The 27024-nt window shown below is 34.9% G+C and overlaps 1 protein-coding gene across 1 annotated transcript in view; it reads left to right on the top strand.

The window, feature by feature from the left end:
• The window catches only part of C1H15orf41 (chromosome 1 C15orf41 homolog), a 137604-nt gene that overhangs the window by 21671 nt on the left and 88909 nt on the right, over positions 1-27024 (top strand). The window contains exons 2-5 of the mRNA XM_032231450.1: positions 4051-4096; positions 4950-5014; positions 22065-22125; positions 25519-25591. Of these exons, the coding sequence (XP_032087341.1) occupies positions 4051-4096; positions 4950-5014; positions 22065-22125; positions 25519-25591 (245 nt within the window). The remainder of the gene's footprint in view (positions 1-4050; positions 4097-4949; positions 5015-22064; positions 22126-25518; positions 25592-27024) is intronic.

The following is a 27024-nucleotide window of genomic DNA, read 5'->3' as shown; positions in this document are numbered from 1 at the left end:
AATGTAACCTGATTTAATTTAATAACCATTTTTTATAATGGTCATCACGTGACCTCATAGTAACTAAGTCATCATTAAGCAAATCCATTCTACTGAATGGGCAATTTTTGCCATAAATGGGGGGAGGGATCACAAATCACTGTGACATGATTGTGAGATGCTGCAACCAGTCATAAATATGAGCTAGTTGCTAACCATCTGAAATGTAATCAATCACGACCATGACTTTTTTTGAGTCCATCATAACTCTGGCCAGTAAGCTATAGAGATTCTCAGTCATCCAAGCCATGGTTGTCCCAAAGGTGCTTTTTTCAAAAGGCATTTGAACAAGAGCACCTTTGGGATAAACAGTCATTGCCTATATAACTAACTTGCTTATATCTTCTACTTGCTTATTCTACTTACTATTTTTAGTCTTTAGTTGCATTTAATCTTTTTTTTTTCCTTTAAGATGTTGAATTTTTAAAAATACATTAAGTTATAAGAAAAGATGATAGTGAAGATTTTGCAGGATAAATTAATCACTATGTTTTTCAATATCTTGTTAATTTTTTAAACTAAAATTGATCTAAATCAATCTATTTTCTGTTAGCAATTTTCCTCTGTCTGTTATTTGAAAGTATTGCCCAACCACATTAATTATTATTAAAATCCACCTATCTCAATGAGAAAAGGAAAAGATCTCAATGAGAAAAGGAAAAGATTTGTATTACCATGAATTTTAAATATTGCCATTTCTGTATATTGCACAATTGTTTAAAATTGTATAGCAGTTGTTAGACCAACTGTGGTGTCAAGATTGAGGTTGATCCTTCTCAAGCAATCAACCTCAACCTCTTAAGCAATATATCTCCCCCCCCGAGGTTTTCCATAAAACTATCCTTGTACCACATAAAGCAAGCATGAGATTGCTGTTCCCATTTTTCTATAAATCATAAAGTAGCATAAAGTATTAACAAGCTAATTGGTGTTGCCCTCTTATAGTGAATAAATTCATTGGTCTTAATGTTATTAATCATAATAGAGTTTCATAGCTTAGACTGAAGTCTGTTGGATGCAGCTCTTTAAGTGTGCATACTTAGTTCAGAGAAGAAGAGGGGCTTATTTGTTTCTATTTCCTCTGTTTGGAAACAGTTCCATCAATGGAAACATACAATTGGAATTGCAAAGGGCAATACGAGAGGATGTAATAAGATTGCTTTCCTCTCCAATGTTGAAATAATTTCAGTTGCCCTCGGTGCTATGCAGCTTGACTCAGAAATGTAGAGGCTATCTGACTCAAGCTGTAAAATTTCTCGACCCATATTGGGAACATTCAGTGTGATTGTCATGACCTATAAATAGGTCTTACTATATCTCGGGGTAGAACTACTCTAGCCAACTGAAACTTAGAAGATGAGCTATAACTTTGAAGTTTCCTGCTAATTTCTTTTTTTTTAAATTCTTGGACTGAAAGTCAAAATTTCAGTTGTGCCACAGTTTGCAGTTAGAAGGGTATGCTTGTGTATGCACATCTGTACGTCTTTTTGTGTTGTGTGTGCATGTCTATAGAGATAAAGAGCTATGAGATATTGGAGACATTTGAAATAAATATAGAATTATGTGGTTGATTGCCTAGCAGTAATGTATTATTTCAATAGATCTAAAAGTTTTATAATAAACTGATCTATGTTACATAATCTAGTCTTATTTTACTATAAAATATACGTATAGTTACATATAATAAGAAAGCAGGCTGCCCGTCAGTCAGGTAAAGTCCTAAATATATCATCAGATCTTTTGTTATTTCACAATAAGATTTTTTAAATAACATTTTCATCTTCAGAAATTACTTTTTATTGCTTTATTTCCTTTTCCTATTTTTATATCCAAAAAAGCAGTCAAAAATCTTTAATAACTTTCTCCTTTTAGCAACTGAACGTGGTAGTTGCAGAATTGTTAATTGTCTGCATAATGTTTTATTGTGCACTTTTTCATTTTTATAGTATTTTCCTACTGCTGTTGTCTTTTAAAAACATTAAAGGAGTTCAAACAATTATGTTAAATATAATAACAATGTTGTGCCCCCAATGTTGAAATAAGCTTCTTCCAGTTTAGGCTTGGCAACATCCAGTGATGTTTTTGCATAAACATATATTTCAGGTCAATGCTGATCATAGTAGATCTGGATTAGAATCTCACATTTGCAAGGTGAGAAATCTTATGCTATAACAATGAGGCAATTCTTGATGATTCCTGGCACAGTGCCTGATGGGATATCAAGAAATATTCTGGTGTTTTATTTAAAGACTGGATTAGCAGATTTTTAATCTGTAATTTCTACAAGTGCAGAGGTGGGAGAGAACTTGAATTCAGCAACTAACGTGCAGTTATAAGACAAATATATGTAATCAGCTGAAGGATAATGAATTGAACTTACTTTATAATTAGCACCAAGTGCTTTGGAGATTGTAATTGTTCCCTTGTGATAGCATCAACCAATCATTTCTATGAGTTCTTATTTTTATGTCATTTGCTTAGAATTAGAGAGCGGTCTTAAAAGGAACTGTTTGGAATTACTTCACTTAGATTATGCTGAGCTTCTGAAAGACTCAATCTGCTAAGCCTCTGGAGAAATCTCTAAATACTACTTTAACAGGATGATCTGGTCCACAATAAAACCAAGCAAGTTTTGTAGGATGCATTTTATACATTTTTCTATCAATTCCTACAATTCTGGCAGAAACATTTTTTTAAAGAACGGACTAGAGATACTAATTTATTTCTTTGGAATGTATACCATTTTTGTGATCATTCCCGCATACCAATACAATCAGTAGTAGTTCATATGATGAAATGCTGAGGATACTGCCATCATCTACTGATACTACTTTACATATATTATATACTTTACAATATTTGTGTAGACCACGCAATTAACAATAATATAGTAAAATAGAACAACTGGGCAAAATTGCATTATTGGTTAATTTCCAGATCAAATTTCTCAAGATTTTGGAATATATTCTGATTTTGTTACTATGAAAATAAAGATACTAAGAATGTTAGTGAAATAATCAATGTATTTAAAATAATGTTTCCTCTGATCAATATTATTAAACATAAATCTTTGATTAGGTGAGTATGTTGTCATGTGCTATGTGGTTTTTGGATATTTGCATTTTTATTCCACTTTTGATGAAAATGAATGTTAATTATGCATTGTAATTCTTTAATAAAAAGTTAATGCATAGAGATGGTCTTTTGTTTCGGTCACATCAAATTTTCTTCAAGATGTGATGAGGTGCATATATCCCTAGAGTACAATTGAAAACAGTATGACCTGTTTTTGAGGAATGGAAAAATCTTGTCCTGTTTCTAAATGTTTTGGGGAGAGAAATGTTCCGAGGTGGTGGTAGTGATGTTATTTCAGTTTGCTTTATTGCCAGGTATTTGACACTGAGTTTTAAAAGAATAAAGTTTATGGCAGCCTTTGGAAATTACCAGCTCCAGGGAATCTCAGTTTCCTGCTGTGAAAGTTTCTATTTTCAAAGCACATCACTTTTAGCAGGAATGTTACCATAGTCCCATATCCTGCTTCTGACAGAGAGCTGGATTTCACCCCTGAATATGAGACAGCTACTGAAGAGGTTTCCTTGCTGCTAACAAAATGAATTTCAATATGTTGCCAGTGAACAATCAGTCTGTTCCCAACAGCTAATGGAATTTAGCTGTATCGGCTATTAATGAAAACAGTCTTGTTTTCTTTTCTAACTTCAGTACATGCTACCAATACCCCAGTTTGTGTGTTATGGAGCTGGAAAGGAATAACCAAAGCAACATGCAACTTCTCTTCCCCTTCCTTACAAACTCTTTTTTTTTCTTACTCTCTCCTTGACCTAGCAGTAGGAAGCCTTTGTCTGAGGTTTTCATCTGGAACAACTTTTCCACACTTGTTTTCGTGTTCTGTTAGATTACAGGGCAGCAGGCCTACCTTTGAAGCTCCTTTCTCTTTTGTTTCTCTGCTGTGCACTCCAGTAATTAACTTTGTCCTTCTTTTATTTGTTCCAGTCAATCGCAGTCCACTCTGCTGAGCATCTTCTCCCAGGAGTACCAGGTTAGAAGTTTTCTCCTTTGTGAGGGTTGACAGGTGCCTAATTGAATGATGAATGTCCCTTTATTTCTTTGTAATTGAACTGCCAGCTTTCTGATTGGTTTGGAGGATGTTCCCCTTTCCCCATCAAGCACCGCCTGAGTCTCAGTGGATGGCTGCCAAGCCTACCCATCCATCTGTCTAATAACATCTAGCCTTTGCTTATTTGGTGGACCTGTAATAAATTATGCTAAACCATTATTATTCTGACAATAATAATTTCCCTGTGTTGCGTGGTTCCATGTGCTAAATGTTTGCTGACTTGCACTGTCAGTGCTGCTTTCCATGGCTGACAGAGATGATGATAAATGACCATTGCCGGAGTGGCAGAAGGCAAGAGAGGCAGAAAATGGAGTCATTTATCATGAGATGACAGGTGTCAGTCAAGTGGCAAGTCTCAATGGAATTACTTTCTGTAGTTTTCAAATAAGTTGTTTTTAAACAATGTTCTTCCTGGTTAAAAATGCCAATTGAATTGTAAACCAGAGTGCACAGGACTTGGATGGAATTGATTTGAAGGGAAATTAATATAAAGGTTGAAAGAGAGAACAAGTTTTTCCTTTGCCCTTTGTAACCCTAAGCAAACTTATTTAGATTCAATTACTATGACCTTACTATGACCTTACTGCCTTTTACATATATGCTGTATCGCACTACAGTCAAAAGATGTTTCATTTAATATATAAATAAAAAATAATTTCTGAAACTACATCTAGGATTTCACAGGGGAAATGAAAGTGGGGGGGAGTTTCCAGGGATTTGTTACTGGTCGAATTTCTTACTTGGTTTATTGCAAAGCTTTTTTTTACTGTTTCAGAAATTAATAAAAAGAACACATGCAAAACATCATACTCCAGAGGCAACTGACACTTATTATCAAAGGTATGAGCTATTCAGAGCATTGGATGATGCATGTTCATATGTGATTCAGGTCATGGTGTTCATTTTTAAGGATATATATGCTAACAGTCCTGTTTTCTGATTAGTTAGAGTTGTAATTCTACCCTTGAATTTTCTAAAAATAAATGGCAACTAACCCCTGAGAAGGTCTGTAGGATCACAATCCAATCACTCTGGGCATTGTACATTTTTCATTTAGTACATACAGGTGATCTTAGTCTCACCTTCTTAATTGAGGATTTTGGTTTTAATTTCTTGCAGACTTTTTAATTTCATATTCTAAGGTGTTTTTGAGAATTTACCTACTAGTTTTAATATGCTAAACGATAGTAATGGTGCTTAAATATCAACCATGTTGACTGAGAAAAAAGTCTAGAATCTTATCCAGTTAAAAAAAAATGGCATAGAAATTGAGAAATGTTACTATTTGCTTCATAAACAGAGTTATCATAAAGCCTTTTAAAATAGCCGTAAACCTTTACTATATCAGTTCATAAAACTGTTTCTGATTATGTGCACCTGCAGTTAATAAAACGTAATTGAAATTAGTTATAGGTTATTAGTATTTCTATTGACATAGACATCTCCACAACATAATTACATTGTAAGGCTATCTGGATTGGATATTCAATTGAAATGTTACTGTTTAGATTGAATAAAAATGAATAATGTTTTTGGCATGTAAGATTGTACCTTGATATCTGAGATATATATTTTATTAGTTTCCTTTTAATTAAAAAGCTTATATATACATATATATATATATATATATATATATATATATATATATATATATATATATGTATTATACATACATATACATATAAAATTTTATATCACATTTTCTCCTAAAGGAGTACTATATTATTTGTGTTTAAACCATTTTAGCACATGAACTTCATGCATTTGTTTATTGCTAGATTAAGAGAACTATATTGAACTATCTGAACTGTATTGTAAGCATTGAGTAGCAATTTTCTCTTAGAATTGTGTGTTAAATGTATGTGTGTGTATATTTATAATAAATATTGGAACAATACAAAATCATGATGCACTTTCATTATATAGTATGTTATATACATTGCTGCTTGTAAGTAATATTAACTAAAAGTACTTAATCTATTACTTTGGTTGAAAGAAAAATAACTAAAAGCAACCAGGTTACTTTAATAATTAAATAAAGCTAAATATATAAATAAAATGCACTTGGTGAGCATAAATTAGAAATTATGTCCATAGTGATTCAGAAGCATGAAAGCCTAATGAACATTAAGGAACTGTGTGATCAATAGCATTAAATCCATAGATTTTAGTTAGAATTTAATGTTCCTGGTCTTGATATACAGTTTATAATATTAAACTAGATTTATAGTGTAACAGTATACATGTCTGTTCGGAAATAAATGAGTTGAATAGAGTTTATTCACAGCTAGGCAGGTATGAAATTGCAATCTCTAGAAGACTGTTCCAGTTATGATATTATTTTAGATTAAGACCTGTTTATTTTGTTACCTAGCATATGGACATAGGCACTTGGCAGATATCAAAGAGTTCAAAAAGTGTGCCTGTTTGTTTCATAGAATCATAGAGTTTGAAAGGACATTAGCATCTTTCAAGTCTAATCCTCTGCCCATCACTGTTCCCTCTAAGGTGCGCAGCTGGGCGGCCGTGCACATGGCAAGAAACCCCCGCGCAGCAGTTTCTAACTGCCGTGCAGAGATTTCTTTCAAAGCAAACATGGGGAAGTCCTTTGCAGGCGGCTAGAACTGGCCGCCCACAAAGGACCTCCCCAAACTTGTTTCAGCAGCAGCTCTCAGCCTACGGCGGCCGCGTCACGCAGGCTGTGGAAGGAGGGGGAGGAGGAGGGAACCAAAGAGAGGCTTTTACCGGGTCTGCGCCCCCCAGCCAGGACCATCCTTGCGCCTCAAGCCGCGTTTCTTCCTGCAAAGCCCTTCTGGCGTCAAGCGGAACTCTCGGGTTGCCCGAAGGGCTTTGCAGGAAGAAACGTGGCTTGAGGCGCAAGGACGGTCCTGGCTGTGGGGCGCAGACCCGGTAAAAGCCTCTCTTTGGTTTCCTCCTCCTCCTCCTTCCACAGCCTGCGTGACGCTGCCGCCGTAGGCTGAGAGCTGCCGCTGCCGCTGCTGCACAACTGAGGGAGGGAGAGCGAAAGCAGAGGTAGCCTCAAATTTAATTTAAATTCTTTAAAAGAAATTTTGGATTTCTCCTCACCAAACCTTTAAGACTGAAAGTTTTTCCTAACATGAACTTGAGCTAATATACTTAATATGAGAAAGGTGCAGCAATTAACACTGCTTTTTAAAAAGAACAAGATTTCTCAATTGTTTATCTGTATGAAGTCTGCCTATGTTAAGTTCCTACTATACAAAAGGTATTACCTTCTAAGGCAACCTGTATACAATACATTAGTGGCCAATGTTACATTGCTCCTAATGACAAAATTAGAGCTGTGTTAAGCCTATGAAAAAAATCCCAAATGAATAAAATCATTATTAAGACCCAATGAAAAAATTACAAAAATTATGCATAAACTTTCATGTTCCCCAAATTTCCAATCCAAAAATTAACCCAGATTCTTCAGACATAGATTTGTAATTCAGAGTCAGACTCGATTATTAGAATGAATGCATTAATCAGGGGTGAATAATGCTGGTGAAATCTCATCTAACCTTCCATAATAATAACATACATACACAAATAGCTGACAGCCACATCTCTGAAACACTATTAAATCTGAACTAAATGTTTATCTAGAACTCAAATAAATAGCTGCTTTTTGGTTTTATTTTTTTTAATATTTATCAGTCTCTCTTTTATTCCATACTTCTTTTTTAAAGACTATTCTATGTCATGCTAAACAAATGCATATTCTAGTGGCGGTGGGGGCTCGTTGGCATCTTCAGCAGCAGCCCTGCCTCCTGTGAAAAAAACCGAAGATGGAGCAGATCCACGCAGATGACGTTGCTGCAACATGACTGGAGGAGGAATTCTGGGAGTTGAAGTCAGCAAGGCTTAAAGCTGGGTTTTTTTTTTCCTAAAGGGTTAGGGGTGCAAGGGTCTTGTAACTTGACAGCTTTAAGACTTGCGTGCTTCAATGCCAGAGTTTCTGAGCCAACATTTTGGTTGCTAAGCAGGACCGTTGTTAAGTGATACTGATATTATATAACACTTTTAATTAAGCGGGCACCTTGAATAAACATAACTTTGAGTTTCAAATAACACTGATTTCGTTGTTGTCTTAGGTGACATCTGTGAAAAAAATTCAGGTGCTCAGGCATGAAAATGTGCCGCTCAAACACTATACTTTTCTGCTCACACTGAAAAAAAATTAGAGGGAACATTGCTGCCCATAGTAGAAACCCTCAGACCATCTCAGACAGATGACTGATAAACTTTGCTTACAAACCTCTGGTGATAAAGCAGGCTGTTCTACTAATTAAAATGAGGATTTCCCTCCTTATTTCAGGTGAAGATCACTCGCTTTAAAAATTCTTTTCTCTATTTTTGTGCTGCTCTCATTGCACTATGGAGAAAGCTATACACTTTTCTCTGTGACAATTCTTCACATGGTATGCCATGTGTGATCTTCCCAGTGCAGCATAGAATGGAATGATCACTTCCCATGATCTTGCCATTTGTATCTCAATTAATGCAGTCCAAGGTTGTTTTGACTGTTTTGGTAGCTGCAGCACACTGGTTTTCATGATTAATCCATAGTTTGCCAATATATTTGGATTCTTCTCCAAAGTATTACTTCTAAGCCAGGAATCATTTGTTTTGTAACCCATGCATCTGCTTTTTTCCTACCTAGAGGAGAATATTACTTTGCTCCTCAGTGGGCACTGTTTTGATGGAAAGTGCCCAGAGTTGAAGTCTATCAAGATTTTTTTAAATCTTGAACTTTTCTGAAGTCTTAGCAATCCCCCATCTTTGTGCCATCCTCATATTTTATGAGTATATCTTCTGCTTCTTCATCTAAATGATTTATAAAAATGTTGAAAATCATTTCTAATATTTATAATGTGCCCATTATTTTGTGTCTGTAGCAAACCATACCCATACAAACCAGACAAAAACAAAATCATGAATTAAAATGAACAATTGCTTCATTTATAAAAATAATTAAAATTATGGTGATAGAAAGGTATGATTAGGCTTTAGGTACTAAATTCCAAAAATAAGATGAAACAGCAAATCTTATAACAGAATAACATAGTTGGAAGGGACCTTGGAAGTCTTTTAAACCAATCCTGCTCAAGCAGGAAACCTATATCATTTCAAACAAATGGTTCTCCAATCTCTTTTAAAAACTTTCAGTTTCGCAGCACCACAACTCTGAAGACAAGTGATTTCACTGAATAATTGTTCTATCAGGAAATTTCTCCTGATTTCTAGGTTGGTTCCCTTCTTGATTAATTTTATCCATTGCGTCTTGTCTTATCCTCAGGTGCTTTGAATAATGGGTTGACTCCCTCTTCTTTGTGGCAGCCCCTTAGGTATTGGAACAATCCTATCATGTCATCCCTATCATTTCTTTCCATTAAACTATACATCATTTTCTGGCTCCAAAAAACAGGTTTAAAGTTACATTGATAAGTTGCATTGACACAAGCCTAACCTCCATAGGAAGAATCTTCCAGAATCAAGAGATCACAGCAAAGAAGAACTATCTCTTGAATCCCCCATAATGGCTCTCTCAACCAAGGAAAAATTAGAAGGGATCCTGAAGCAGATGATAGCACATTAGCTGTATATTAGGAGGCCACTCCCTAATATATACTTATATCAGTGCTTTGAGTAAAATCTTTGTCTTTTCTACCGTAAAAAATTACATCATGAGAATGTAAAGGTGTCAATGGACTCAATTTCGAATGTGAGATTTTCAAACTTGCATTTGCTTGCTATTATTGCTTGTTAATATAGATTATCCTCCTTTTTTTCACTGTGGACTCTGAACTCATCAGTATTAGCTTCTCTGTTATTCAGATAAATCAATTCCCACACATTAATTTAAAGATAAAATTTATGTAGGACTTTTAACTTGGATAAAATCCATAATGTACATTGAATTATGGCATAATTTAGGAGACATTGGCAAAGTCTGATTGTCAACTTCCAAACAGAAATACTAAGAAGAAGGATATGCTTTATGCATATAATTTAATGCAGAAATGTGTTTAAGACAAAGTGTGGCTGCCTAATTATAATTCTTCTCATTAACATGATGAAAAATTAATATTTCTACTGCATCATTTTTCAGTGGCCTTGTACCTATAAATTATCAATTTCTTGGTAATTTTTTGTAGTTTGTATATCGGGATTATCATGAGTTCTTTAGTCATGATATTTATGCCATGGTCCTATACACAATAATAATTGCCAGTTTAATATGAATACCATTATTCTGTTAAGTGTCTATTAAAATATATCTATAGTAACGTAGTAAAAATTAACTTGGTGTTGGCTTGATTTTTAATGACAGCTTGGACACATCACGAACTTTTCTTGGCAGGATTTCAGAAATAGTTTGCCATGCCCTTCTTCCACACATTTTACCCACTTCCCAATCTAGCCTGCACTCTGGTAATCTTCCATCTAAATACTAACCAAGTGTCATCCTTTTTGTTCTACTTTTATTCCAAGCCCAGAAACAAGTCCAAGGAGTTACTAAAAATTCTAGAGATACTTGCTTCCTTAAAGAAGGAGATTGTAAAATGATACAATTATCTAATCTTGCTGAAATTAGGGAAAATATGTATGTAAATCAATGCTATTTATTTTTTAATTACTTACTAATTTACATGCTGCCCTCTCACTAATAAGGCAACTGTAATTATGTTAATACATAAAGTACTCTATAAATTAACAAACCATTTTAAATTGTTCTCCAGTTTGATAAACTTGACTCCACTGTCAGTAGTCTGTATAAAAACAGGTACTATTTTTTTCTTAATGCGGGGTCATCTTCATTTCTTTATCAGTTATATATTTTTGCTACCGGTAGCATTTTAGGAGAGAAATAATAAAATCTCCCTTCTTTAATTAATGATGTAAATTCCAAAGGCAAGTTGCTTAGTGTTTCAAACCTGCACTGTGAGCAATCAGGGTTTGATAAGATTACATGAAATGAGAATTACAGGTCAGGAAGTTCATAGCATGGAATTATCTTCGTTCCCTTGTGACTATAATAAAGCTATTGTAAACTCTGAAATAATTAGATGATAAACACCCATTTGACTTATATGATTTCTTAGTGATTTCAGCCAAACTCAATTTTAGAGTTTTGCAAAACACTTAAAAGGAAAGATTTAGAAATATCTAGCTTCTAACTATTACCATTAGGGAATAAACAGTACATTTAGTTACTCCTGCAGCATATACATGTCTTTAGTTGTTTGAATTTTGTTTTTCCATTTCCACCCTGTTTTTCACTTGAAAAAGCTTACAGAAAGACTAATAATTGTTTGAGCTTTCTATTATTGTAATACCAATAATTATAAAGTGCTACTTTTGTAAAACTTCCTTTAAAAAAATAACAAGTAGTCTTTCTTGTTTACCTTGTTGCAGTTGCTGTTAGAAAACACTAAGGAATTCATAATTGTCATATTACAGATTTCTGATTCTCTGCTAAGCCTACCCCCTCACTATTTGCTTGCCAGAAGCAGAGGATAGCTATCATCAGCCTGAGCATAGGTAGCTCAGTTAACTTGGTCTAATATTATTTTTAGGCTGCACTGGAAGTGTGATTTTCCTTTAATTCCCATGACAATTATCAGCACATATTGGCAATGATTTATCAAATATAAATAAATCTGTGAACACTGCTTTGTTTTTCATATGGCTACCAATTCAGCATAACCAATGACTTTGTGGTTGAATCAGTCATTTACTGTTACTAACAAACTAATCAAATTAGATAGGTATGGAAATTGTTCAGATCCTCAGTCCCTGGGTATTAATGCATCAGATAGAGCATACTATTGGTGGCACTTCCAAAGCTGAAGTAGTAGGTTATATCATCTTTTCTATCTTTCTGTCTCTCCTTCTCCATTACTAATTGGCTGGGAAGCATATGCAAGATAGTCCTCATTTAGCACCCACAATAAGCAAAGCAACTGCTAAGTAAATCTACAATTCTGCTTACAATCTTACACCAGCTTTCCTTTGTTCAAGGAAAGCTAGGCCTGTGAAGGTCATAAATGTGGGCTTTGGCCACAAAATTATTTTTTATAACTTGTTATTAATAACTGTGAAAGGTGTCCTTAGGAGGCAGTTGCTAAACAAGGACTATTACATACTGTAAACAACTAGGTAATTCCTTCAGAAGATTTGAATATATGATTTTCATCCTGTACAGATTTTTGCCCCTTTCATCTTCCCGCTTTTCAGTTTCCTCTAGACTCTGCCCAACAGCATGAGTAAACTAGACTCATAAAATGAAGCCAACTCTAGTATAGATAGTACAATTTAAACAATAAAGTACATTCCTTCAGAAATGAAATAGGTAGCATGCATTCATTTAAAAAATAAAGGTAGATAACAGATTGCCCTCCAGATGTTCTGAGGGCTGATGGTTATTAAATAAAAAATGACACTGCTTTAACATCTAATAAAAATTAATATTCACATGTGAGTATTGACAATTCAAGATTTTATCTGTGATTATCAGAAATGTCAAAACTCAGAAAATATTAAGAATAATATAATCTGATGGTCAGGATGAATTTATTCATGTGCTAAAATGTGAAAAATACCTATTTATAATAATTCAGAAATACCTCTGTGATTATTTGCAATTTTATTTTCTGCAATGCTTCTGAAGTTAATACCTCTTATGTGGGCCATCCTGAATTCCATAAAGAAATAGTTCTTAATATTAAATTACTAAGTAATAACTTAAAACATAGCCAGGTAGATAAATGAAAATGTATGGTTTATAAGAAGGATATTAGATGTATATAGCCAAAATGATTTCAAAAATGCAAACAAGTCTACAAAAGAATGGTCATCCATTCAGAACCTAGCCAGGTAGGTGAAAGTCCAGAGCTAAATCTGACAGCAGTTTATGCTAGAAAATCCTAAAATGTTACTAAATTAAAGCAGTTTGGAATGGAAGAATGAACCAAAACTGATGCAGTATAAAAGATTTATCACTAATTTCACAAATATTTTGTTTCAGTTATTACAGCTAATGGTGGAATCTAATTGAATCTAACTAGGGGGATTAGTTTTTCACACAGGTTACTTTCTTTTTGAAATAAATTCAAGAAGTACCAAAACTTCAGCCAGACTTTGTATATTAGTGGAACTTTACCTCTGATGGCAAAATGGCAAAGATATGCAAACATTCACTAAATCCAAAGCAGATGAATACCGTATATACTCGAGTATAGGCCGACCCGAATATAAGCCGAGGCACCTAATTTTACCACAAAAAACTGGAAAAGTTATTGACTCGAGTATAAGCCTAGGGTGGGAAATGCAGCAGCTACCGGTAAATTTCAAAAATAAAAATAGATACCAATAATGTTTTTGAATATTTATTTCAAAGAAAAACAGTAAACTAGCGGTGTATTCAATGAAATACTTCACTCACCTCATGATGCTGATGTTCCGCTGTGATGATGATGTCCCGTGCAGCCGCGGGAGCGATGTCCCGCCTCCTATGACACACGGCACAGTGATTCCTATCATTGGATCACTGTACCAGAGGAGGTGGGACATCGCTATGTGGCTGCTTGCCATAACAAGGAGGAGGTGGGACATCGTTGCAGAGCGGCAGGAGGGGGAGGAAGGGGAATCGTAAGACAGCCCTGCATTACATTAGAACGTGAGGAGGGGGGATGGTGCGGTGCGCGCTGCGCGGCAAACTGACACAGAGGGAGGGGAAACTCACAGGGGCACTGGGCCATTCACGAGTGTCACCCAGCGGCATGGCCCCGCCCCTTTTTCTCCTCCATTTCGGGCAAATTTTTCACTGACTCGAGTATAAGCCGAGGCGGCTTTTTTCAGCCCAAAAAGTGGGCTGAAAAACTAGGCTTATACTCGAGTACATACAGTACATGTTCATGGAACCATATGTTTTATTATTAAGAAATTCCAGGGTTACTTTTAAAAATATAGGAAAAGGTACTGTACTCTGCACTGACTGTTTTGAATGCCCCACAATAGCTTAGTTTATGAGATTGAATATATCCATGAGATAATAATAATAATAATAATAATAATAATAATAATAATAATACCTGGGCAATAATAATAATATTATTATTAATAATATTATTATTAATAATAATAATAATAATATTAATAATAATATTAAGGCCATAAATACCTGGGCAATACCAGTTATAAGATACACAGCTGGCATAGTTAACTGGACACAAGCTGATTTGGACCTTTTGGACCGAAAAACCAGGAAACTAATGACAATGCACTACAGTTTACATCCACATGGTGATACTGATAGACTATATCTGCCCCGAAAATCAGGTGGCAGAGGATTATTACAAGTGAAGCAAACAGTTGAAGAAGAAAAACATGCACTGGCTGATTATTTAAAAGAAAGTCAAGAACATCTATTAATCGAAGTAAAGAACAAAAATCTACTGAAGGCCCAACAGACAAAACAAGAATACAGAAAAGATGTGATAAAATCAAGAATGGAGAGTTGGCAGAACAAAGCACTGCATGGTCAATTTCTGGAAAAAATAAAAGATAAAGTGGACAGTGAACAAACTTGGTTATGGTTAACAACAGGTACATTAAAGAAAGAAACAGAGTCACTAATCCTGGCTGCGCAAGAACAAGCTATCCGCACAAATGCCATTAAGGCCAAAATCGAAAAATCCTCTGATGATGCCAAATGCAGACTTTGCAAAGAAGCTGATGAAACTGTTGATCACATACTCAGCTGCTGTAAAAAAATCGCGCAGACTGATTATAAATTGCGGCACAATTCAGTAGCACAAATGATCCATTGGAATTTGTGCAAAAATTATAATATTAAAACAGCAACAAACTGGTGGGAACATCAGCCTGAAAAAGTCACCGAAAATCAGATGGTCAAGATCTTGTGGGATTTCCGTATACAAACCGACAAAATACTGGCGCATAATACACCAGACATCACACTGGTTGAGAAAAATAAGGTCACAATCATAGACATCGCAATACCAGGTGATAGCAGGGTCGCCGAGAAGGAACATGAAAAAATCACAAGATACCAGGACTTAAAAATCGAAATTCAACGACTATGGCACAAACCAGCAGTGGTAATTCCAGTGGTAATTGGCACACTGGGTGCTATTCCAAAAGCACTGGAATTACATTTAAAACAGTTAAAAATTGACAAAATCACCATCAGTCAAATGCAAAAAGCCGCACTGCTTGGATCTGCACGCATATTAAGAAAATACGTTACGACGTCCTAGGCCCCTGGGTGGGGCCCGACTAGTAACCAATGCCAAATCCGGTGAAACAACTGGCCGCTGTGATACAATTGTATAATAATAATAATAATATCAAAACATTTGGATCACTACTTGAACACCATCTGCACTGTCAAAATCACCATAAGTCCATTTCAAAAAGCAACTTTACTTGGAACAGCTTACATCCTGCAACATTACCTTTAAGATTATTAAACATCTGCTTATCCCAGGTCCTTGGGAAGGACTTGATAGGTAGACGAAAATGCCAAATCTGGTTTAAACATCTGGCTTACTATGTGACTAGTCATAATAATACAATCATATCAGAGGTTATTAATTCGCCATATTGTCGAAAGCGCTTGATAAACAACCGGGAGGAGTCATTATCTACCCAAATAACTTTATACTGACCGACTTAACATTCGCCAATGACATTGCCCTGATCGCAGATTCATTGGATTCACTACAAGGCATGGTGGATAGAGTGGCAAAAGAAGCTGCAAGTCTAGGCTTAGTCCTTAGTAGCAACAAGTCCAAGTTTATGATATGCTGCAACCACATAGACGACCAAACCATCCACATTCAAAATGAACCAATTGAAGCTGTTGATCATTTCACCTACCTTGGCAGCAACATTACGGGAAATGGAGATGTTTCTTCAGAAATAAATGCTAGAATTCAAAAAGCAACAATTGCCTGGAGCTCACTCAAGAAACTCTGGGCTAGGAAAGACATTTGCCTGAAAACCAAAGTCCGTATATACAAGGCTGCTATCTTACCAACGTTATTATACGGTTGTGAAACCTGGCCAATAAAAATTGCTCATCAACACAAACTGGACTTATTTCAAAACCGTTGCTTGCGTAGACTTACGAAAATCAAGTACTCTGAAAGAATATCCAATGCTGAAATCCGCCGAAGATGTGATATCAATGAAAATGTATCTGCCATTATAGAACTTAGACGCTGGCGCTGGCTAGGCCATACATTGAGAATGCCAGAAAATCGAATCCCAAAAATTTCCCTGCTTGCAGAGCCTGGTCCGACCTGGAAACGGCCAAAAGGAGGTGTTCGTCTAACCACTCTGCGTCACTTCAAACGGAAAGCCGAAGATATAGTCATGCACCCATTCAATCTTAGCCGAAAATCATATAATAGTGACTGGCTGCACCACCTGACAACCCTAGCCCAGGACCGAAAACAGTGGCGCCAAATTTCCATGGAAGTCGCCTATACCCATGATGGGTGAAGAGGCGTCAAGTACAAGTAAGTACAAGTACAAGAGGTTATTAATGGGAATTTCTCTATAAAAAGGCTTCTGGATGCCTAATTTTGTCCAAAGTGAATCAATCAAAAGACTTGTGATGTCATTTAGATATTTCTAGCAAGAAAACAGTGGATTGGAGCCATTCAATTTTCATGTTAATATCCCTTGGCTTCTTGGGATGAAAGGGATGATATGCCAGTCAAAGGACCTTAATTCATTTATACTAATTGAAAAAAAAAACTATATTTCTCTTCCTTTGTAAACTATTTAATAATTTATTTTTCTGAGATTATTCAACCATTCTTTGCTCTTATTTAACAGAACGTTTAAAAATTAAGTTTATAGCCCTAATTGCCTAATTACACTGGGATTCAGCTATTTCTAGTTCTTGTCAACAAATACTCAGTAAATTTGGAATAGCACATTCCAAAATATATATTAAAGTTAGGTCTTGAAATAGTTGGAAGAATTTCCAGTAAAAGACACCTTTTGAAACACCACCTCATTTGTCAGGGGCCTAAGCTCAAATATAAACAATAGAGCAGAACTGCTGAATGTAAACAGCAGAACTGCTGAATGTTTTCAAAGAAAACAAGTGGATTTTTTAAAAAAGAATGCCAGTTTGAGTTCCTCCAATCCAACAACATAGTGTGATGTATACCATTTTTTTGTTCTGCAGAACCACAGAAAGATGGGTAGACACATCTTTGGGATTCATTTATGGGCATCAAATATAAAAAAGGACAATGGCAAATTGGAGTGAGTTTAGAGGAGGGTTACCAAGGTAGAGGGTGAGGGTCTGAAAATCAAGCTCTGTTATGATTGGTTTAATGGTTATGTATAACTAAGGAGAGATATAATGGCAGTTTTCAAATATGATTGTTTCTCACAAAGCGTAGTAGAAGTATAGTTGTAGTAGTAGTACTAAAATGAAGAAAGAATGGCAGGACAATGTTCCTGATAGTAGAAATTCTTAGCCTGTGGAACAAGCCACCACATAAAGTGGCACATTTTCCTCCCCCGCACAAATCATGAAATAGAAGCCAAATAGAATCTATTAGACCACCTCTGTAGATCCTACATTGAACAAAGCATTGGATTAGATAACCTTAAAATCCCTTCCAATTCCGTGATTCTGTGATTTTCTGCCATGTGATTAATAAAGCACTAGAATTTGATCTCATTGAAGATACAAGGATAGGATTCAAATTACGGTAATTCTTGAATAGTCTGACTCTTATTCCAGCGGATAACTAAGCATCAGGTTTATTTCTATTTCAACTTTGGCTGGATTTTTATCTACAGAATTCTTATGACTGTTCTCACCTGATGTCCTTCCAAAAGGATTAAGGATTTATGACATGAAAAGTATGTTGAACAATTAAAGTTTAAGATGTCTAGGATAAAGACATCATAAGAAACTCTCTATGAAAAAAAGAGATTAGAGTAGGAGGCATAACAGTAGAGTGAGACCTATTGTTCTCTCGTTGAGAAAGCATTTGTTTTAAATACTCCCCAAAATGTTGGGAGTCTCCCATTTATATAAAGAATAAAAACTAAGCTTACAAAAATCTAATTCCAAATGTCAGTTTTGGCCTTTGAAAATAATGTATATTTTAACATTTTCAGATTTGATATGGTGGGGATTGGTTGTCAGATTACTTGTTTTTTTCTTTTTTTGACAGTGTTGTTTTTCCCCCCAAAAAAATAATGCTGGATGTGATCTTTTCCAACTGATCTTATAAAAAACCGCCCTCCCTCCCAAATGCTGCCAATTCAAAGCTGTTCCTTCTAATTCTACCCTGAAGTGTATATCCACTACAATTGGGTTGTGTATACTTCTTCACAGAAATAATCTAATGTCCATAAATCCATGTAACCTTCTGGATGATCCTGATCATAATTTTTATAGGCCATCATCTGCTTAATCTCCCATCAAATATTTATATATAAATAAACACAATATTATTATTTATATATAAATAAACACAATACATACATACACACACACACACACGCACACACACACACACACACACAAATATATATATATCTTCGGGTGTTTTCCTGTGTAAGATTGACAGTATCTTGGCGAAGTTTCGACGAGGTCACACTCGTCATCTTCAGACTGGTGCTTTTGGCTTCGTGCTTGTGTGAGGAAAGCGTGATCGGAGCTGCTGTTTTTCTATAAATATAGGTGGGTGGGTGTGGAATGTTGGCTTTGTTGCTTTGAACGGATTGGTTGGCTGTGTTGTCACATCTTGATTGGTTGATGGAATTGATGTTTGATGTTGTTCTGGGTTCTGTGTCAGTTTTGGGGCTGGCACTCGTTTATTGACTAGGGCTAGTTTCCAGATATCTGGTAGGCGGGAGGTATCATCACGTTTATTCATGTTGTGGGGCTGTTTGTCTATTTCTATAGCTTCCATAATTATTTTCTTGTTGAAGTGTTCAGTTTTGGAGAGTAATTTGGTTCCTTCAAAATCAATTTCATGTCCTGTTGCTTTAAGGTGCTGGAAAAGGGAGGAAGTTTTTTCTTCCTTTCTGACTTCTTGCGTTCTTGTGTTCTGCGATGCGTGCATTTATTCTCTTTTTCATTTGTCCTATGTATGTTGTAGAGCAGATTTTGCATGGTATTTCGTAGACTCCTTGGTTTTCTAGCTGGATCTTGTCTTTGGGGTTTCTTAAGAGGTCAGCTATTTTTTGGTCAGTGCCGAAGGCTGTCTCGATATTGTGTTTGTGGAGAATTTTGTTGATTTTATCTGTGGTGCCTTTGATGTAAGGGAGGAGGGCGATGCCATTGTCCTGTTCTGTGTCTAGGTTCTTGGGGGGGGTGTCTTCCTTTGGATTACGTTAGTAATTCTGTTTTTTTTAAGGCTGTTGGAAATTAGTATGTTTGTGTGTAATTTAGTTTTCAGATGGTCTTTGTCAGCTAGGCATTTGGTTCTGGAGAAGAGAGTCTTGGCTACAGAGTTGATCTGTGCAGGGTGGTGATGGGATTGTGCTTTTAAGTAGTGGTTGGTGTGTGCTTTTTTGGTAGATGGTGTGTCCCAGGGAGCCATTGGGTTTTTTGTAGATTAGGAAAGGAAAGTTGGTTGTTAGCTTCTATTTCCATAGTAAATTGTATTTTGGGGTGTAGGCTGTTGAAATGTGTGAGGAAGTTGTCCAGTTTTTCTTTCCCATGTGGCCAAATTACGAAAGTGTCATCTACATATCTAAGTCAGAGTTTGGGTTTGTGTTCAGATTTATCTAAGGCTGGTTGGTTTCAAAGTGTTCCATGTATAGGTTTGTGATGATAGGTGAGAGGGGTGATCCCATAGGTGCTCCTTCTATCTGTTTGTATCTTTGTCCATTGTGGATGAAGTATGTGTTGGTTAGGCAGTGGTTGGTCAGATCTAGGATGTGCTTGGGGAGTGTATTTGTTTTGGATAGCTGTCAAGGCTTCTTTAATAAGCACTTGGGTGAAGAGGGATATGACATCGAAGCTCACGAGTAGGTCGCTGGGTTGTAGTTTTTGTTTCTTTATTGTTTCTATGAAGTGGATTGAGTTTTGTATGTGTTAGGTAATGTATTCTGTGTAGGGCTGAATTTGTTTGGCAAGAAATTTGGCAAGATTCTGTAGAGGTGAGCCTATGGAGCTGATGGGTCTGAGTGGTGTTCCTTCTTTGTGTATCTTGGGGAGGCCATAGAGCTTGGGGCATCTGGATGATTTTTCTCTGGATATGATTCTTTGCTGGATCTGTTCACTGATAGGAGAGGCTTTTATTTTGGATTTGGTGTTTTTTTTTCCAGGTAAGTGGTGGCGTCTGTGTTTAAAGGTCAGTAAGTGGGGTCTTGGAGTAGGTTGGATAGTTTGGCTTGATAGTCAGATGTGTTCATCACCACAGTGGCATTACCTTTGTCTGCTGGGAGAATGATTTGGTTGTTGTCTTCAAGTTGGTGAGTGCTTTTTGTTCTTCTTTATGTAAGTTGCTTCTGGGTGGATCGCTGGAGCAGAGGACGTTGGTGACTTCAAGTCTGATTTTATTAGCTTCATTGGGTTGATATTGGTTAGGGTAGCTTCAGCTCCACATATGATGTTTTCAGTGGGGAGGCGTTTGGGGGTGATTGCAAAGTTGAATCCTTTGGAAAGGACATTGGTTTCTGCTATGCTGAGGATCCTGTCTGATATGTTATGTACTGTTTGTTTCATGAGTTTCTGTGGAGGGGCTGTTGGGCTTCTGGTGTTTTTCTAGTGTGTGGAGTTTGTTGGTGTTTGTGTCTGTCTTGTGGGAGGTTTCTGTTTCGGCTCTCCAGAGGGCTAGTTGTTTGGATTTGTCCCAGAGTGCTGGGTGGATTTTGTTGCCGAGTTTGAGGTGAAGAGTTAGTAGGTCCCTGTTGGTTTGGTCTAGTAGGAATCTTTTCCTATGGAGTTCATTTCTGATTAGGGCTAATTCAGTTCTTTTCCGGATCCTTTCGGTGGCTGAGGTTTTTGAATGGAATTTTGATGGAGGCTCAGGATGTTACAATGCAGCCAGTCTCCCAGGATGTCCCAGGATGTTGCAGCACAGGACTCAGGATATCACTACACTAGAGCTCAGGATGTCATCACACAGCCAATTACCCAGGTTGTTACAACACGAAGGACTAATGGGCACACAGCTATACTTCAGCCACACAGGATGTTACGAAACAGCCGACTAATCTGCATACATCAACTCCATCAACTAATCAAAATGTAATAACACAGCCAACCAACCTGCTTTCAGCAACAAAGCCAGCACTCCACACACACCCCACCAACATTTATAGAAAGACGGCAGCTCCGATCATGCTTTGCTCGCACAAGCGTGTATATATGTATATGTATGTGTGTGTGTGTGTGTGTGTGTATATATATATATATATATATGTGTGTGTGTGTGTGTGTGTGTGTATGTGTATATAGATAGATGATAGATAGATAGATAGATAGATAGATAGATAGATAGATAGATAGATAGATAGATAGATATAGAGAGAAGTTCATGGGGAAGATATGTCACTCATTTCTGTCATTGCCAAATATTGAGTACACCTTCAGAAACCTAAAAACAATAGTTCTGTATTCTGTCAGTGTAATATTCCTTTTTTTCCTTTCAGAATTTTAGTGATAATTGTCCAAATATTTATAACTTAAGCTACTTATACATATACTCTGTATTCAATTTATTTCTTGCCCTAGTGAAAATGGGAGAGACAGAGCAAGAGCAAGAGAGACAGAGAGAGGTATTAAGTCTTCATTGCTGGCCTTTTCATTGAATCTACAAGAGCTTTTCATTTTTTTCTTGTCCAGATATCTGAAAGGTGTGTCTAAGAATGCAGCTTCTCCTGTATTATTGGAACTGGCAAATGAGGTAATAATTTTTAAAAAGTTTTTTCCTTAAAATGTAAGATCTTTATCTGTAGAGGTTTTTAAGAAGTATTAAGAAGTATGTAGTTTTAGGGCACATCATATATTTAAAATGTTTATTTGCTTGTAGTAGGAGGGCAAACAAATATATTAATCAATTAAGATAACCAGCATATTACCTTTTGAATATATTTGTGTAATTTCTATACATACACATATACACACACACAGAGACACACACAGTTGTCTTGCATGCATGGCTCACTTTCAGCAATAAGCATTTGAGTTTCTGAGGAAATTGTCTTGTTTTGTTTTTATAAAAATATCAATAATGTACACTATGGTTTTACAATAAAATGAATTTCCTTTATTTTCTATTTTTAAAATATTTTTAATATAGGATGTAATGGGAAAATATGTTTAATATTAATGAAATTGTTCCTTATGGACATCAGAGTTTAAAGAAATATAGTGTGAATTTTTTATATTGTTGTTATCCACATTTAATAAAAAAAACTCCTGCATTTTTGGGATGAAACATTCATGTCAATGCAAATAGTTAGTAAAAAATAGAAGCTTAGTTTAAGTGCAATATGGCTTCCTGAAATATTAGCCAGGTCACCAATAGACTCACTGAGACAAACCAATGTTTGCGTAAGCCTACCAGAATGAAGGTTGCTTTAACATGCATAATACATTGGAGAATTTTTTTTGCTACTGTAGGCACAGAAACTTTATAAATTTCCTATATGGTTTCCCAAAATCTTTTAAAATTTGTAACATGTTTATATATAGTAACAGTATCACATTATTTGATTTTAATATTACAATTTGTTTGCAAATAGTTTTGTAAGATTATAATAAATGCACTGGATTTATTTATTCTAAGTGCTAATAACTGTAGTAAACCCACCTACCCCCCCAAAAAGTAATAAATGGACCTGGACAGCAAGCTCTACTCATTACATTAGGAAGTATGATTTTTCTGTAAGCTTCTGTCTAATTTACACTACTGCAGCCTACAACTGGGTAATTATCTACCAGATACTGGATGATTTTAATGGTCTTTAAAATGTATACATATACTACCAAATGTAAAAGATTGTTTGTTCTGATACCAAAGGGATGGTTCTTGTAATTTCTGACATATTGTAGTTTATTTTGGACAAAAAAATATTATTAAATCAAATACAATATATAGATATTGTTCTAAATAAGCACCTTGTCTTAGATAGGCACATAAATATATAATGTCTACAGTCTTACTTGCCATTAGCCGTCACCCCCTTAAATCACCATTTTTAACAAATAATTCTGGCACATAAAGCATTTCTTTATTCAGATACTATGATAGAAAATCATAGCAATTCATACACTTATGGCTTCTTAAATTGTAAATTTAGAAATAAATAAAATGATTTAAAAATTTTAACTTTAAAGCTTAAAATGTTGAAATAACTGTTTAATAGTACATGCAGATATATAGGAAATGTATATTTTTGTAATCAATTTTAGCACATTAGGGAAATATGGGAATATCAAACATGTGATATCTATTTCTACACAATCAAGCTGCCATTTTATGTGGTAGTTAATATTTAAATGACAAATTCCTCCATCTGCTGATCAACAGTATAATTGTAACACTTTGAGTCAATCAGTGATTGCTGTAAAAATTGATCAGAAACATATAACATGCATTACATTATATAATATGCTAAATCAGAATAGTGCCTTGTATTTTTATGAGATGCTGAATCTATTAAAAAGAGTAAATATGATCATTGCATAATTTAAATTACAGGGTTTTTTTAAATGAAAGCAACTCATATATGTATTAAAAATAAAATTAGTCATTCTCACCAAATATTTTCTAGTGAGATTTGAAGCACTATGAATATTACTTACATGTTACATTCTGACATAAAGCATGATGGCCCTATTTCAGACAAAGATGGGTTCATGATTAATATGAAAATTAGGAAGATGCAAGTACCTGAACTAATAAGGTAGTCCTTATTCTGGCTGGTCTACCTTCAGTAATTTCACCATTTTTCATGTGTCAGCTCTGATGTGAGCTACCAGAAATAAGCAATTCTTTGTAAAAAGCATTTCTTTCTATTAGGAGGAAATTCAGTGCCTCAAAGTACATATATATTTAGGGAAAAAGCATGTAGAAATCAAAATAAGTTTTGTTTCCCCAAATATAATAATTTTGAATATATTTTAAAACATAAAACAAAAAAAATGAATGTTATCATTTGCAGTTATTTTCCTTGAAAGTCTGGCATCTGGTCAAGAGTATATTTCACACTGTTTAATAAATGTAAACCTTAACAATGAAGTAGTAGTTATTTTTAAATAGACGTTCATTTCCTAAGTATATTTGAGAATCCATGTTTCTGTATATTCATTTTTTTCTCATAACCTTTAGGATATACTATAGAAAGTGATTGAACTAGATATAATAGTGTCTATATATCTGGATTTTTATCATTACCAATTTAAAAAATTAAATATTTTAAAGATTCCCTTAGTTTTCCAAACAAATAAGCTGTAGACATTCTTGATGCGTTTAACTTTGCACAAAATTTGTCTACATAAATCACAAAATTTCAGTGGGTTGTGTACAATGTATAATGTAGTAACCTTTAAATTTATAATCGCTCTATTGGAAAAATAAATTAAAATTTCTTTTTTATTTGAGACAGTATTTTGTTATTAAATAACTTCACTGGGGTACAACATGTAATGATGTCCATCTAGAGGAGACCAAATTGGGGGATGTAGTATTGTAATCATATTGCAGTAGCAAATTCTGGTCCTCAACCTAAATAAAAGAGCTAATAAATAAAAATACAATCTCTCCTCTTCCTCACAATGAGATAAACAGAGCACCAACCAAGAAGGAGCACTGAGCAATCTCAACCACAAAGTAATTTAGTTGATGTTGAAAACATGCATGGGCAGAAGGAACAGAGTATGCCAAAGGAGTCAGCTAAGTGACACTGTGAATTAATGAAGTCATACTGCAACCTTTTGTTTCAGGTCTCACTTCTACTATGTAAATGTTAAACATGTTATTTAATCTTGTCCATGATCATTTCAAACAATGTAATAAACACAAATCAGTTAAAATGAACTATTACGTTGAATGTTTTACAATTGAAATCCAAGTCCATACATTGCAACGATTGCATATAACATTGTATGTTGTGGTGAAAAAGATTTATTTATCAGATTATAGCATAATTCTTATCGTGTCAGAGAAATGTACCTTTCGGAAAGGATGACTGAGATAATGGAGGATGCATCCTTGACACCTCTTTATTGATCTAAGTGATGAAATAAAACCACATTTTAATGAAAGTTGGTTACAGTTTATCTTTCTTTTAAGGTGGATTTTGCCCCATCACTTATGGCTCGAATTGTGTTAGAAAGATTTCTACAAGAACAAGATGGATCAGTTCGTAAGTAATTTAAAAAAATATTTAAGCTCAATGATACACAACTAAAACGTACTACTAAATTACTAAAAAGGCAGCTTTTTAAATCTCAAAAAAATTTCCAGTTGTAGGGAAAAATTATTAAGGTTATACTGCATATTCCACATTGAGTTCTTGGAGGAAAGGCAGGGTATAAATAAAATTAATTAAGTAAGAACTATAAGGCAAGTTGCTTTCATCCTCAGAGGTTTTTTGCACTGAATATGTATGTTATCCTTGGTCATAGAATTTATATTAGTTTCTGTCTTCTTCAAAATTCTTTTGTACAGAAAAAAAATACTTCTTAATATTACATGTGGAATTGATCCTTTTAAGATTATAACAGAGTTATGATAACAGATTATAACACATTGTTTACATCCCTTTAAAAATAGCACTCTAATTGCCTACTGTCATATTTTAAGGCAAAATAATACTGATAGACTTCTTCTGTTGTGGGGGCATTCCTTTAATCGAGAATTCAAGAAATAAGCATGTTCTTGAAGTTCATTAGAAATTAGTAAGAATTCAAAGTTCTTAAACTAATTGGTTCATGGCATAAATAATTTTGCCAAATAATTCTTGAAAAGAAACTTATTCTACTTTAACATTCTGGAACCTCAAAACTTTAAGGTGAATTTAACTGTGCTCAGTATTAGACAGAAAAAAAATGAAAAAAATACAGCTTCAGGAGGAGGTTCAAGGCTAAATTAATTTGCCACTGAAAAAATACATTTTGTTATTTTCTCTGTGTCAACTGCATGATTAAAACCGGCTGTTAAGTGAGCTCTGGGGATGTGCTCGTAAAAGATTTATGAGTAATATTCAATGTGATATTCAAAGTGAGTCATGAATATCAGGGTAATTGCTCTCAGTGTTGGCTCCTTTACTAGGCAGGAGTTTGTCAACTGCCCCATAAATATTTGCCTAGTCTCATGTAAGAAAGACAATTTCATCTTTTGCATTTTTATTATCTATTGAAATGTTTACCTTTGGAATTTGACGATGAGAATGGTGAAAGGATTAGAACGTACTTGACACATGTATTTTTTTTTTTATTCTTTGAAGGTAAAAAAATAAGCAGTCTGAAAAAAATCTATATCCAATAGATTAGAGAAGGGATTTACTACTACTACTACTATTATTATTATTATTATTATTATTATTCATTTCCTATTTTATTTTTTAAGCTGTTTTTTAAAATGTTCTATAGACCTTATTTATTTTTTGGGGGAAGCTGTGCGGTTGGTGACTGGTAGGGTTACTTTGTGATGGTTTCATTTGAATGAATTAAAGTACTTCCTCTAAAAATTCAATATCATTTCAATAGATGTAGCCTTTAAAGTAACCTGCAGTGATGCTTCATGAGCAAATCACATGATGTCAGAATGGTATGGTTTCGATTTAATCAAGAAAGA

Source organism: Thamnophis elegans, chromosome 1, assembly GCF_009769535.1.
Source record: "Thamnophis elegans isolate rThaEle1 chromosome 1, rThaEle1.pri, whole genome shotgun sequence".
In the NCBI taxonomy this organism is placed as follows: Eukaryota; Metazoa; Chordata; class Lepidosauria; order Squamata; family Colubridae; genus Thamnophis; species Thamnophis elegans.
The sequence above is the reverse complement of the archived record's forward strand: the minus strand, read 5'-3'. Positions and strand labels throughout refer to the sequence as shown.